Source organism: Poecilia mexicana, unplaced genomic scaffold (genome assembly GCF_051168715.1).
Source record: "Poecilia mexicana isolate PSO_F unplaced genomic scaffold, ASM5116871v1 scaffold_20, whole genome shotgun sequence".
Classification (NCBI taxonomy): domain Eukaryota; kingdom Metazoa; phylum Chordata; class Actinopteri; order Cyprinodontiformes; family Poeciliidae; genus Poecilia; species Poecilia mexicana.
This window is the reverse complement of record NW_028263389.1, coordinates 15,775,343-15,788,099: the sequence shown is the minus strand read 5'-3', so window position 1 is coordinate 15,788,099 and position 12,757 is coordinate 15,775,343. Positions and strand designations below refer to the sequence as shown.

At 41.0% G+C, this 12,757-nt stretch overlaps 1 protein-coding gene across 1 annotated transcript; it reads right to left on the bottom strand.

The window, feature by feature from the left end:
- Positions 1-633: 633 nt before the first annotated feature.
- On the bottom strand, positions 634-10,141 carry LOC106916078 (uncharacterized). The gene is made up of 3 exons (XM_014984112.2): positions 9,498-10,141; positions 8,526-8,682; positions 634-8,165 (listed from the first exon to the last, which is right to left on the bottom strand). The coding sequence occupies exons 1-3, from the start codon at positions 10,131-10,133 to the stop codon at positions 1,813-1,815; spliced, it is 7,146 nt and encodes a 2,381-aa protein (XP_014839598.2). The 5' UTR covers positions 10,134-10,141; the 3' UTR covers positions 634-1,812.
- Positions 10,142-12,757: the final 2,616 nt, after the last annotated feature.

Below are 12,757 nucleotides of genomic sequence, written 5' to 3'. Positions count from 1 at the left end.
CTCAACTTTCCAGTTCATTGGTATAATAAAATCCCAAATTCAGTAAAAAAAAAACAAAACAAACAAAATATGTCCCAGTTCCTTTCCCACCTCTACCTGTTTTTCTTCCATGAAAGGGGGAATCGTTTTAATTTTCAGAAAAAAAATTCACATTTGACTTTTTTTTTTTAGCTCTTAAATACATAACTGTAATTTATTAAATGAATTATTAAAATAGATGCATTTTTCTATGACCTTCAAATCTATTGGGATCTATTCGAGTCGTGACTGTTTTAAATGGTGGGAACTTTCTTGCTTGAAGATGTAAACACTCCCCTCTTAGCACATTCCTCGACGCTCCTGTCACAACACGGGGCTGCTCAATGGCAACTTCTGAGGAGCAAAACAGTCTTAGAACAACACAAACGCTTCCTCAAACAGAGGGGGACAAAACCGAGTTCTCCGCTGACTCCTCCTCAGGAGTTGATACGAATCAGGAAGAGACAAACAGAGCCGAGCTTGTTTAGGTGTCTTTCACTCAACGACCACCAATGGCATTTCTTTGTTGTTTGGTGCACAAAGGTCATCTCAGTTGATAGAAATAGTCAGGATCTATGAGGCTGAGTTAGGCTGGCTGACAAAAAGGCGAGCAGGTACTTGCAAACACACTTTTATTCTTACACATCAGCTTAAAAAGACAAAAATATCACAGCTGCCTGATTGTAAAGCATAAATCACTTCATCCTAAACGTAACATTTTTGGTCCAGCTATTAAAAACAGATATTTACACGACAACCACAGCATTTACAAGTAATTTCTACAGTTTGGGTTCATTTTAAGAAAAGAAACCAGGTTTAACCTGAGCTGCAATTGAAGTCTTCACCAACTCCCTCGGTACTGCTTAGATTGACTTTGTTTCCAGACTTTTTGAGGGACTTAAATCTCGCTAAAGAGTTTTAAAGTGAGATTTCAGTGAGTCTGGCTGATTTTCTTTACAGGCAGATACAGGAAATGTGAACAAGCTCCTAAAACATATGGTGTGAAGGCTTTAAACTAGAGTTTTCCATCAGGAAGCCAGACAGTCACATTTTTGCAATTTCTCAATCTTTCCCTTATCAATATTTTTGCCTGTTTTCTGGAGATCTCTAGTTCCTGAGCAGGGTGTGTGCTTAAAAACTAAGAATAAAGGGTAAGAGAGCAATTTTTCATAAATAAAGGGAAATAAATTGGGGTTAGTCATGCCTTTGCAACAGCCTGAAAACAAATTGCCTATAGAAACACGTATTTTGCAAAGGGAGTTTATACCTACATAATTTGAACTTGTTTCAAATTCCTTTCTTCAGACTGACGTGAAGTATAAGGTAACTTTGTAGGCCTGAGAGCACCAACAGAGCCAATAGCTGTCAGTTGAGCAGGTGTTAGCCATAGTAATCAAACGTACCACAAAGTCTTAAAATATGTAACTCTGTCCATAATAAATCTACATGATATACGGCTGAAATGTTTGACTTGGAAGAGGCCTGGAAAGTAAAATTCTGCTTGGGGCGCCTACACCCATAGATCTGTCACTGATTTTATGAAAATGTGTGAAAAATCCAATGAGAAGCCTGAAAAACTGAAACCTGTAAAATCTAAGTCACCACAGACTTTTCCACACAGCTTTAGAACGTAGTGAATTCACAACTATGGCATGATGTTTTACATGGAAGCTGAAATTAGTTGACATTCAAGGCCATGACGACATTAAAATGTAGGCACCAAAAGACATTACTCTGTAACCCTGTGCACTCTTTAGTATTAGCTAAAACTTGGGGTGAGAGGGTTTTTTACTCTCACAGTATGGGACAATGCTCCCCACAGAAAGAGTACAGCAAGTCCAAAACATCAGGCTCTTGAATTCTTCTATTAACAACCTGACCTTTCCCAGGCTGCACCACCACAACCTCACCATCAGATGGCAGCTCCACCAGCGGGTGCACTTTATTATCTTTCATCTTAAAGTCTGCAACACCAATGCCGGGCAAGGTGCCGTTTCTCTCTGCCCATGTCTTACTGTTCTCTGAAGCGTCCTTTGTCTCCTCATCACTGTCTTCAGTCTTGCTGCCCTTGCTTACAGTGCTCATTTCCTCCTGACACACCTCAGATTCGCTGGCATGAGGCAGAGAGAAGTAGGTGCACTTTCCAGGCTGGGATTTCGTCTCGTCTTCTAACTCTGGCTTTGCACTGAACAGTGAATATGGAGTCTTCTCTTCTGCGTCTTTATGTAATTCGTCCAGGTGAAATGTGTTTGTAAAGGTTTTGTTTATTCCAGCTGGGTCTGACACTGACTTCCTCATTGATGTGTTTTCTCTAAGGAGCCAACGTCCGTTATCTATAGGAACACTGTCTCCAGGCCCCACTTGTGCATTGAAAGCAATGCATTTCGTTGCTTCACTGAAGATGTCCAGTGCAGTGGAGGAATTGAAGTAGGACAATTCAGACATTGCTTTGGATCTAGCTGCATGGAATGGTGAAAATATGCTTGAAGTTTCCCTCTTTGTCTGATCCGGCTCTGAAAGGGGTCTTTCACTGGCTTCCTCGGGTTCAAGGTCTTTTTTGCCATAGAGCATTTCGATCGCCCTCCTCACGAAGCCTTTTGAGATGGATTTCTGTGCCGAGTCATCTTCAGGACCCGATAGGTCGCTGGAGGTCTGAGACTGATAACCTCCACTGTCCGAGGTCTCTCCTCTCAGCTCCGATACGTTGGGACTCAGGAAGCCTTTCTGCTGGATGTCTTTGCCACTCCTTGCTAAAAACATTTCCCTGATGGATCTGACTCTACTTCCCTCAGGCTCTGTGGTTATAACGCCGCTCGAGTCGTAGCTGAAAGATAATGATGACTGAGGAGCCGATCGGGTGCAGAGAGCCAACTCGGACGTGGTTGGCTCAGACGGAAAATCTCCTGACTCTGGAGAGGATTTTCTTTGAGAGAAACGTCTGATTGTGGAACTTTTTGGTGCAAGTTGTGATTTCTGGGCTTCAGCCACCTGCTTTTCTAGAAGAGTCACTCGCTCTGCAACAGATTGGGTTGTGACTTCTTCAGACTGCTGTTTAGGATTTTCTACAACTGCCTCTTCATTTGACTCTTCCAGCTGTGCTCTCAGTGGAATTTCTTGATTTTGTGCATAGCTTTCCTTAAAATTTCCTACTTTACTTGCTTGTTCCTGCTCAGAACTACAGTCTTGTTCATAGTAACTTAAATTTTCTTCAACTAAGCTTCTCTTTTGCTTATCTTCATAATTTGGCTGCACTTCATCCACATGTTCCTCAAAGGTGCTGTCATCATTGCCACTGTCATCAACATTAAATCTAAAAATCTTTTCTAAACTTTCAGATATTATCAAACTGCTGTCCTCATTTTTGCTGAATACATCAGAATTTTCTAATAGATCAATCGAGCCTCCTTCAGGAGAAATGTGTCGTTCTGGCTCCTCGGTATACTGGGCCTCATCTTCTGAGCTAACCTGATCTTCCTCTGGCTCCTCTGTCAAAGCCTCCAACTCTCTGCCTTTTTTTATTTGTTCTGCAAACTTAGGAAGGGGTTCCTCCTCCTCTTCCTCATTGCCAGACAAACTTTCTTCAAAAATAACCTGCAGTTTTTTGCAATCAACTTCTGGCTGCTCTTCCTCTGAACATGTCTCTTCTACATCTGAGCTTCCTATACTGTCATCAGTACTTAAACTTAACCCCATACTGCACATTTGGCTTTGTAAGACCGTACTTTTGGTCTCGGTTGAATCTTCCTCTTGCAGTTTTTCACCACCTGTGTTTAATATTGCCTTATTCCCTTTTACATCAACTTCTACATAATAGTTTGAGCTTGGCTGCTTCTCCACAGGCAGATTACCAAGGTTAGAACTTGCACTGATCTCTTGTTTTATCCCTGGATGTGTAACTTCTGCTCTCTTTTCTGCACCTTGCTCACAATAATCTTGATTGGCACTTGGTATTTTCTGAGTTTCCTCATCTGGAGCTGATTTAGCATTCTGGGTTAAGTCTGTCTCTAAGTTTTTCTTACTTTGTGTTAGTTGACTACAATCCATGTACAGCTCTTGCTTCACAGGTTTTTTCTCACTGCACACATCTCCACTAATTTTTGCCCTTTCTTGTGTTGATTTTTCACTTATATATGCCTGCTGGTGCTGCTCTTGCCTTTCCAGATTACCTTTGCTTGCTACATACTTACACGACTGTAAGTTTGGAGATGTGGTCCTGCAAATATTATTTTCTTGTGGGACATTTTTAGTATTAGAAACAGAATTTGACCAATCTTGGCACCCATTGTCCTCAGCTGCTTGACCTAATGGTTTGTATTTTGCTGCTTCGGAAAGCACAGCAGCTCTGTCCATTTCTGGTTGTTTTGGCTGGTTAATGTTAGTTATTGTTTGAACAGTAGACCTCACATCAGCATTTTGTTTGTCATCTTGAGCAACACATTCATCGTTTGAAATGTTTTGTGTGTCTTCATGATTGCTTTGGTCTGCCAACAGCCTTGGTGTGGCAGAAGGCATACTTCCTCCATGCCCACCATCAACTTCTGCACCTTCTGAAAGGGAAACCAACTCTTCCTTTAGCTTCTGAGGAATGTCTAAGTTTTCTATAATCTCATTAATAACATTTTCCCCGATGCCACAGTCTAGTTCAGGAATTACTATTGTCCCAAGTCCAGCTTCTGAAGTGTGAGGTGTTACGCTGCGTGTTTTGGATCTGTCGCCAAGTTCCTGGAAACCCCTCCAGCTTTGCAGAAGCTGCGTTGAAGCTGATTGTTGCAAATCCGATAGACTTGTTCTCAGTCTTTGGGAGTCTTCGATGTTAGCAATTTCCTTGAGAGAATCAATCATTTTTAATGCTTCTGCACAGCTGACGTTGTTTGCGTTTAGCTCTTTCATATTCAGGTTCGTCAAGCCCTCCTTCAAGGTCATAACAGCCAGAAAAGCAAGAAGAACTTTAGATGAGGAGCCAAACGTTGAGGCCACGTGAGAGGAAAAGTCAGGCAAGCTGTTGGACTTTTCCAAACAGGATGGACGTTTATTCTTGGTCATTTGTCTTATTGATTTTATTGAGTAGCAAATCTTCTCAAGGACTGGCTTCATGTTCGACTCTGGTATTACTTGATCTCCTGCTGAGACCTTAACGTCATCATTGTTATCAGCTTCCATCTGTGCTGTTTGGTGGCTTTCTATTTGGGATGATGTTTTATTTGGTTTCTTTTTGTTTGGTTCTGAAGGGCTGTCCACAGAGAGGTTTCTTGGAAGCGGCTTTTTGCTGAGTTTTTGCCTACCAGGTGGTGAGACCATATCCAGAGATTTAGACCACAGGGAAGTTCTCTGGAGTGCTTTTGTTTCATGGTGTTTTCTCCCTGTTAACGGACTAGAATTGGGTGCTTCATGTTTTTGTGGTCCTTTATTTGAAAGAACTTGTTTATCCAGGAGGCGTCTAGTCATCGGTGATAGTTTTGGAGAGGTATTTTGAAGTTCAGAGGACTTCTTGTTGTGGAACTTCCTCTCTGGAGATGGACTGCTTTTTAATTTTGCTGTTTTCATCAAACTCTTAGGCGATTGCGTCTCAAGTTTTGTTGTGTGAAATAGAATATTCCCCACAGCAGATGTTTCACTTGATACAACACTGGAAGAAGACATTCTTCCATCAGAGGTTAAGCTAAGTGGAGACACAGAAGTACAAAAGGATGGAGTGCCCACCTCTAAGATTGGTTGCTTAGTCTCCTCTGATGTGACTTCAACCTGTTGTGTTGTCCCTGTTGAACAGATTTCATTTCCAGTAGTGCTGATGGGAGTGGGTAGTGCCTTGCTCTCTTCATTGTCATTGTTATGTGAAGCATATTTATCCACAGTGGCCTTTCTGAGAAACATTTGTTTTTCCAGAGAGCGATTACTGACCAAAGGAGCTCTTTTAATGGATGGTGTTCTAGATAATTCTGCTCCCTGTTCATTCTTGCTCTGAGAAGATGATTTTTCCAATGTGGTATCATCTGGTGATATGACCTCGTCAGAAGTAGGACTACTACTCAGTGAATAAGTATGTAATCTTTGACTGCTCATAGGGCTGCTGGTTATAGATATTGCATCATTTGTGAAATCATCTGCATTCAGTAGATCAGGTGGTGGTGGCGGTAGCTCCATGGAAAATGTACCAGTAAGTGTGGCCATGTCTTCTTCTGTCTCAGTTCTCGGTGGAAGTATTTCAGAGCAGATCCCGTTTAGAAGTGGCATAGCCTGTGCATCTTTCTGGCTTAAGCTGTTGTAGTTTTCTCTATTTGCATGTGCTGTACAGTTGTCAGAATTTTTTGGCCTAACTCTGGTTTTCTCCTCTGCAGGCATTGATTTGTTTTTGAAAGACTGTACTCTTAGCTTGACTGAAGGAGAGATCACATTTTCTGGTGAAGAGAGTTCAAAGATTTTGCTTGTTTCTGATGTTTCCTCTGAAAATGTTCCTACCTTTTTCTGTGTTTGCAGAGCAACAAACCCTCCTGCTGTTTGACTTTCTTTGTCTTGGTTTGATGATGGGTTTGAATGGGCCTTCTCAAGCCAATTCTCAACATACTCTTTAGCAATAGAACTGGAGGGATAAAATGATTGCAATGGCACACCTTTATTAATATTCAAGTACTGATTTTTACTCAGTTCTCCTTGTGGATGACTTGTTTCAGTTTGTGTGTTAAACAACATTTGCTTGTTCTTTTCTTTTAAAGATAACTGAAAATTTACATTTTTAGCATTTGGCTTTGGTAAGTTGTTCCAGGTTGGTGTCGCTCTTCTTTTTATGTGTTTTGTTGTCTTTGTTTTAGCTCCATAAATTTTCTTGATGAAGAGAGCGCTTGAGAAAGGTTTCACTGTTTTATGTTTTTCAGCTGCTTTTGTTGAACTCTTCATCTGTCTCTTACCAGGCGTCATAACCAGCCTGACATGTTTCCCGACCAATTTAGGTTTTGAGAAAACCCTCAGATCTTTCCTAACCTCTTTTTCTCCAGGCTTGTTGTGACTCTTTGTAAATTGCTGGAGTGTTTCTGTTTTTGCTGCTTGGACTGCACCAGCTTTTAGAGAGGCCAGGTGCAAATCTGATGCTACAGACCTGCTGTCAGTTCTGTACGTGCTAACTGGCTCAAAGGCTGGTGAAGGTGAAGGTTCAAATTCATTACTGGAGCAAAGCTGCCTGGTTTCTGAGGTAGCTCCAGATGCAGACATACCATGAACACCAACATTTGCAAGAAAATTGTCATGACATGTCTGTTGTTCATATATGTGCAAGACTGCTTCAGTAACTTCCTCTCCGCTGGATTCAGTCTGCATAATTTCAGTGGATTTGAATGCAGAAATATCCCTACTGTTGACATCCACAGAGCCATGTCGTCTTGGTTTGGGAACTGGTTTTGTCCTGTTCTGATTCTCCATGTAGAACTGCTCTGTTGTTGTCCTGTTCTCTGTCTCTTCCCTGAAAATATAAGAACCAATCTTTCCTTCTCCAATCTCATCCACAGTTACAGATTTAATGCTCTCCACAGAAGCTCGGAGTTTGCTTATTTTCTTGCACCCTGGGGTAGGGACTCTTCTTGATAATGGCAAAGACCCATTGTGTTCTTTATGATCATCCTCCTCCTGAAAAGTGTCACTGACAGCTCCATTTCCAAGTGATGGTGGATCATCGTCATTGTCCTCTCTGGTTCTGTCTTTGTAGATAATGTCTGTGGAAGTGGCAGAAGTTTGAGAATGATTTGAGCAAACCTCCTGCTCTGGATCTGGCAAACATGGCATATCAGCCTGATCTGCAACAACTGAGCGTGTCAGGGTGGTCGTCCACTGAACAGTTTCCTCTTCTTTAATCGTCAGTCGCACCTTCATCTCCACCGTCATGCTGCCGTCCTGATTCACCCGAAAGGACTTCTCGATGTTGTCGTCACTGGGCAGAACGCTGTCCTGCCCTTCTTCACCATTACTGTTGCCGAGACAGGTTTCCTCCTCCGTCTCTGCCAGAGACTCCAGTATTCGATCTGAACCCGACTCGATGGAGTTAGTTTGTAGGTCGCAGGAGCTCTCGCCAACACTGTTGTGAATCTGATGGACGATGTACCTCTCAGACGACGTAGAGAAATTCCTAGACTTTGACGAAAATGAAGGTGTCATTTTTTTGGCTTTTCAGAGAGTCCAGAAGATCCGAAAAAGGGTTTTAAAAAGATGGAAAATTAAAGTAAAAATGCCAGAAGTTTCCAGAGAAGCATGAAGGGAGAAAAGAAAATAATAAGAGAAGTTAGACAGACTGAATGGCTGCTCCTCAAGAACATTAGCCAGCAAACCTGCGCATGTAGGTCATCCACAGCATTACATACAATATTATCACCTCAGCACTTTCTCAAGCTTTATCCCTTGAGGGATGGCAGATTACTGAAGCACTTATACGCCATGCTAATAAAAGGCTAACACATACTTCTTTAAAATACATCTACAATTGTTCTACATAAATGAATAAATAAACCAACTTCTTTTGTACTTACAGACTGATGTCTTTTGTCTTTTATAAGCCCTTTGCTTGGTAGGTTGCCTTGTTGGACTTGGAGATTTATCTGCACCATACACTGCAGGCCTGAAAGGCTCCCTGCCTACAGCCACCACACTTCCAGAGCACAAAATCAAACCTGGAAGACCATCAATCTGAAGCAGACAGAAAATAAATATTTAATCACTTCTAAGTAGTCCATCTCTAATTATTCCATGTTTTAAATCTTTATTAAACATTTATTCATTCTTTTAACTTCATGTGATTTTTCAGGTAGCATTTGGGAATTCCATCAAGACATGAATATAAATGAGAGCCAATATTTATCAGTTCTCCAGAATTCCCACATCTTTCAACATTTTTCTTACACTTTGTCATGTTACAACCACAAACTTTAGTTTTATATAGGGAATTGATGTACTAAATGAACACAAAGTAGAGCATATTTATGAAGTAGAATGAAAATGCATTTCATAATTTCCTGATAAAAGTCTTCTGCAACTGCTAACATGTTTTCTTCCAGGATTGTCCTGTATTTAGCTCCATCCACCTTCCCAACAATTCTGACCAGATTCCCTGTCGCTGGTAGCTCATGGCTGCTCCTCCGGAAAAGCTCTTATTGCCCAACCTATCATTGCTGGGTTGCAGCAAGACATGACTATTCTTTCCATTTTGGGATGATGAACTGTGGTCAATTAAATGTAATCAACTAATTAGGAGGTTCTTGAAAGTGATTTGTTGCAAATCAATACATTGAAGTTTGTAGCATGACACAATGTGAAAAGGTTTAAGGGGTATTAATGCTTCTGCAAGGCGCTGGAGGTATTAGATGAGTTGGCAAAGAAGCTTTTCACTTTTTCACCTCGTGTGACGGTCACTTTGTGCCAGGTTTAAGTTCACGTTTGTACTGTAAGGGTCAGTATTTGCACGAAAGGAATGACTGTGTGTGCTAGTGATGGAAAACTCTTACCCGTCGTCCATCTGGAGTGTGAAGTTTGATCACATGGAACTGCATCAGCTCTGAGATGTGTCCCAGGATAGACTCATAATTTGGTGTAGTCTTCTTGTGTAGCACCACAATATGCCAGATGGAGGGGTCTCCATTGCGGAAAACCACAAGTTTTTTGGGTGTACGAATTACCCCTGTGCTGTCTCTGTGAATGTTTTTCCTGCCTGGGAAAAACCTTGCTGTGCTGCGGTGAGAACTAACAGGTCTCACATGGTACCAAGGTGGTAGCCTCCTCCGGGCCAGGGCCAGGTCAACGGGCTTGACTTTCCTGGTGTCGGAACAGATGTACGATTTCCCATCCTCCAGCTCGTCTAGAGTATTGATGCCATGAATCCCTCGCGGAGTCGTGATGTTCCGGACTCCAAATGGCAGGGGAACCTTCTTGGAAAGACTGTCCAGGAGCGCATCGAATGTTTTAAAGGTCCGGTTGTTGATGACCACTCGAAGGCCGCTGAACTGAGGATCCCCACTTTTGTAGAAGCAGACCCGCTTTGACAGGATGGTGTTGGTGATGCTCGGATGGTGCGACGTGTCAAAGGTCTGCCCGCTCCCTGATGTCTGGTCAGGGAGGGTCCTCCGAAGCCCAGTTTCATTCATCTTCTCTGGCTGACTGCAAATGAAGATTTAAGAAGACATTTAGAAAAGAACAGGATTTTATACCTCTGAGTTTTATTGCCTAATCCAAGTGCACTCCTATAAAAGTTTTACATGCCCTCTTCTTCCCCACTTCCTGACCCATTGCCATAAACTCAGCAGTAGAGGTTGGTCAATGAAATAACTTTCCTTCTGCAAACAAACAACAGCTGACCTTTTGTCTGAGATCTTTACATGGGTCACTGACATTTGTGCTTTTGTCTTAGTAACAATACAATTTATGACTGATATGCACACATTGTCTACTTCACTAAGTCCACAGGTTGGACCTCTTTTACCTTCAGAACTTTCCTCAATATTTGTGACATGGATTCAACACAGAGGCAGTCACACATCTGGATTTTGTGTAAATTGGTTGGATTATCTTGAATCGATATCTGGAGATGGTTTAGGCAATTGGAGAACAGTGAACTCCTCTGAAGTTGGGGAGGATTTAACCTTAGGGGGCAATGAATGCTGGAAGTAACCAACCAGTTATGGGGTCATGAAGGGACACACATAGTCAACAACAACACTCAAATAGGTTGAGGTGTTAAATTGATACTCAGTTGGTACAAAGAAGCCAAACATAAGAAGATAGCCTCCACAGAATTGAACCACCAACTGGCAGACTAAACCACTGAAACCAGACTGGATGGATGTGATCCTATATCATCTGAATGTTTCAGCTGAGATCAAGGCTTATTGGATCAGGCAACATTTTTATAATCTGTTATTTTTCAGTTTTGGCAAGCTTCAATGAATTGTAGTCTTTGTTTCCTACTCTAACTGACAGGATGCCATTTGAGGTGGTCTTCTTAGTACTTAGGCAACTGTTGCCTTTCCGTCATTTCGTACCGCTCAGGTCCATTTTCATCTGGCCTCTGACATCAGCAAGGTGTTTCGTCCACACAGTTGGTGCTAGCTGGATGCTTTCTTTGTTCCCTCACCATTCTCTGTAAACCTGAGAGATATTTGTGAGTGAAAATCCCAGAAGATCAGCAGATTCTGAAATAATCAGACAAGCTTGTGTGGAAATAACAACTATGCCACGTTCAAAGGCGCTAACATTTCTTTGCTTCACTGTCCTAATCCTCGGTTTGCGAATTTCCTTCAATGCAAGAATATGGCTAATTTAATTGAGTTGTATTTGTGTAAACTAGCAATTGAACAAGTAAAACCTTGAAACCATAAAAGGAAAAGCTGCGGACCTATTCAAATTTACAGTGAATTTGATAAGAGAGTTTAAATATATATATTTTTACTTAATAAAAGCAAGAGATTTTTTTTCTGTCCTGTTGTCTTTGGTTTATTTTAAGAAATTAAATTAAATAATGTGGTAAAATGAACAGGAGTCCTCATCGAGTCTTGCTTTTCATGTTCCAAGATGCTTTAAACTTTTCAAATTATTGATCTCACCATAGACAAGTTTAAGCGAATAGCTGTTTTCTAACATATCCTGACTTGTGACTCACCAACACACATTATTCCTCATTTGAGAGGCCTGTTTTTTGGTCTTTCCTTCTTCCAAGTGTGGCTAAATAAGTGCCATGTCAGAAGGTCACTGATGTGGCAGCTGCTCTTCAGTCAAAAACCTTTGTTTCTTATTCCTCTGCTGAAGAAATTCAATGACACATATCATTTTTCTGTTTCAAGGGTTTGTAAACATGTTTATGAGGGGCTTGGCTAAGGTTATGTTTGAGGCAACATAAACAGTTCTTGTAAACACCTGATTAACCTGTTGCCAAGCATCTGTTGTTTACTTTGTCAGGCTGTGGTCATCAGCTAACATGACCTACCTTCTGCTAAACTAGCCAGACAAACACATCGATGCACGCATATGCGTCTAAAGAGCTAAAGAACCTTTTGCTACCCTTTTCATAAACATTTTTTATTCAATTATTTCATTATGAATTTTAAATGATTTTGTCATTTTTTTCAAACATATTTTTTATGTACAAAACCACACGATTAGAGTAAAATTAGCAGTAGAACTTTTCATCTATCTTTTCTAAATGTATTTTCAAGCACTTACAGTAAAACCTATGCTTATCTGACACCTGCAACACTCAAAGTGCAAAGCAGTAAATACGTCAAACAACACTGGACTTGCAAACAAATGGAAACAAAAAATAAACAAATAAAAACAACTCACCTTTACTGACATAAGAGTGCCAGATATTTTTAAAAGATCCATGGATTCTCATTGCGTGCTGCACTGCACGACTGTTGCTGAGCTAACTGACAGTAGGAGTTTATTCCAGGAGACACCATCATTGGCAATTTGGTTAATCTTTGCTCAGAGGTAATCTTCACTGCAGGTGCAAAGCTTGGAAATCCTCTTTGGGAAGGTGTGTCACACCTGATGGAGCTATCATAGCAGGCCCAAGAACTGGTCCCCCCCCAAAAAAAACACTGAGATAAATTACATGTTTTATTTTTAAATCGATTTTGTTTAGGAAGAACATTAGTAGTGGTGAGAAAAAAACTTTCCAAAATCATCACCAAAGGCTGAAATTGTTTGAACATAATTTTTTTGTGTTTTTTGTAGATATCTTCTAAACAGCTCTGCTGTTTTAAATCGAGAA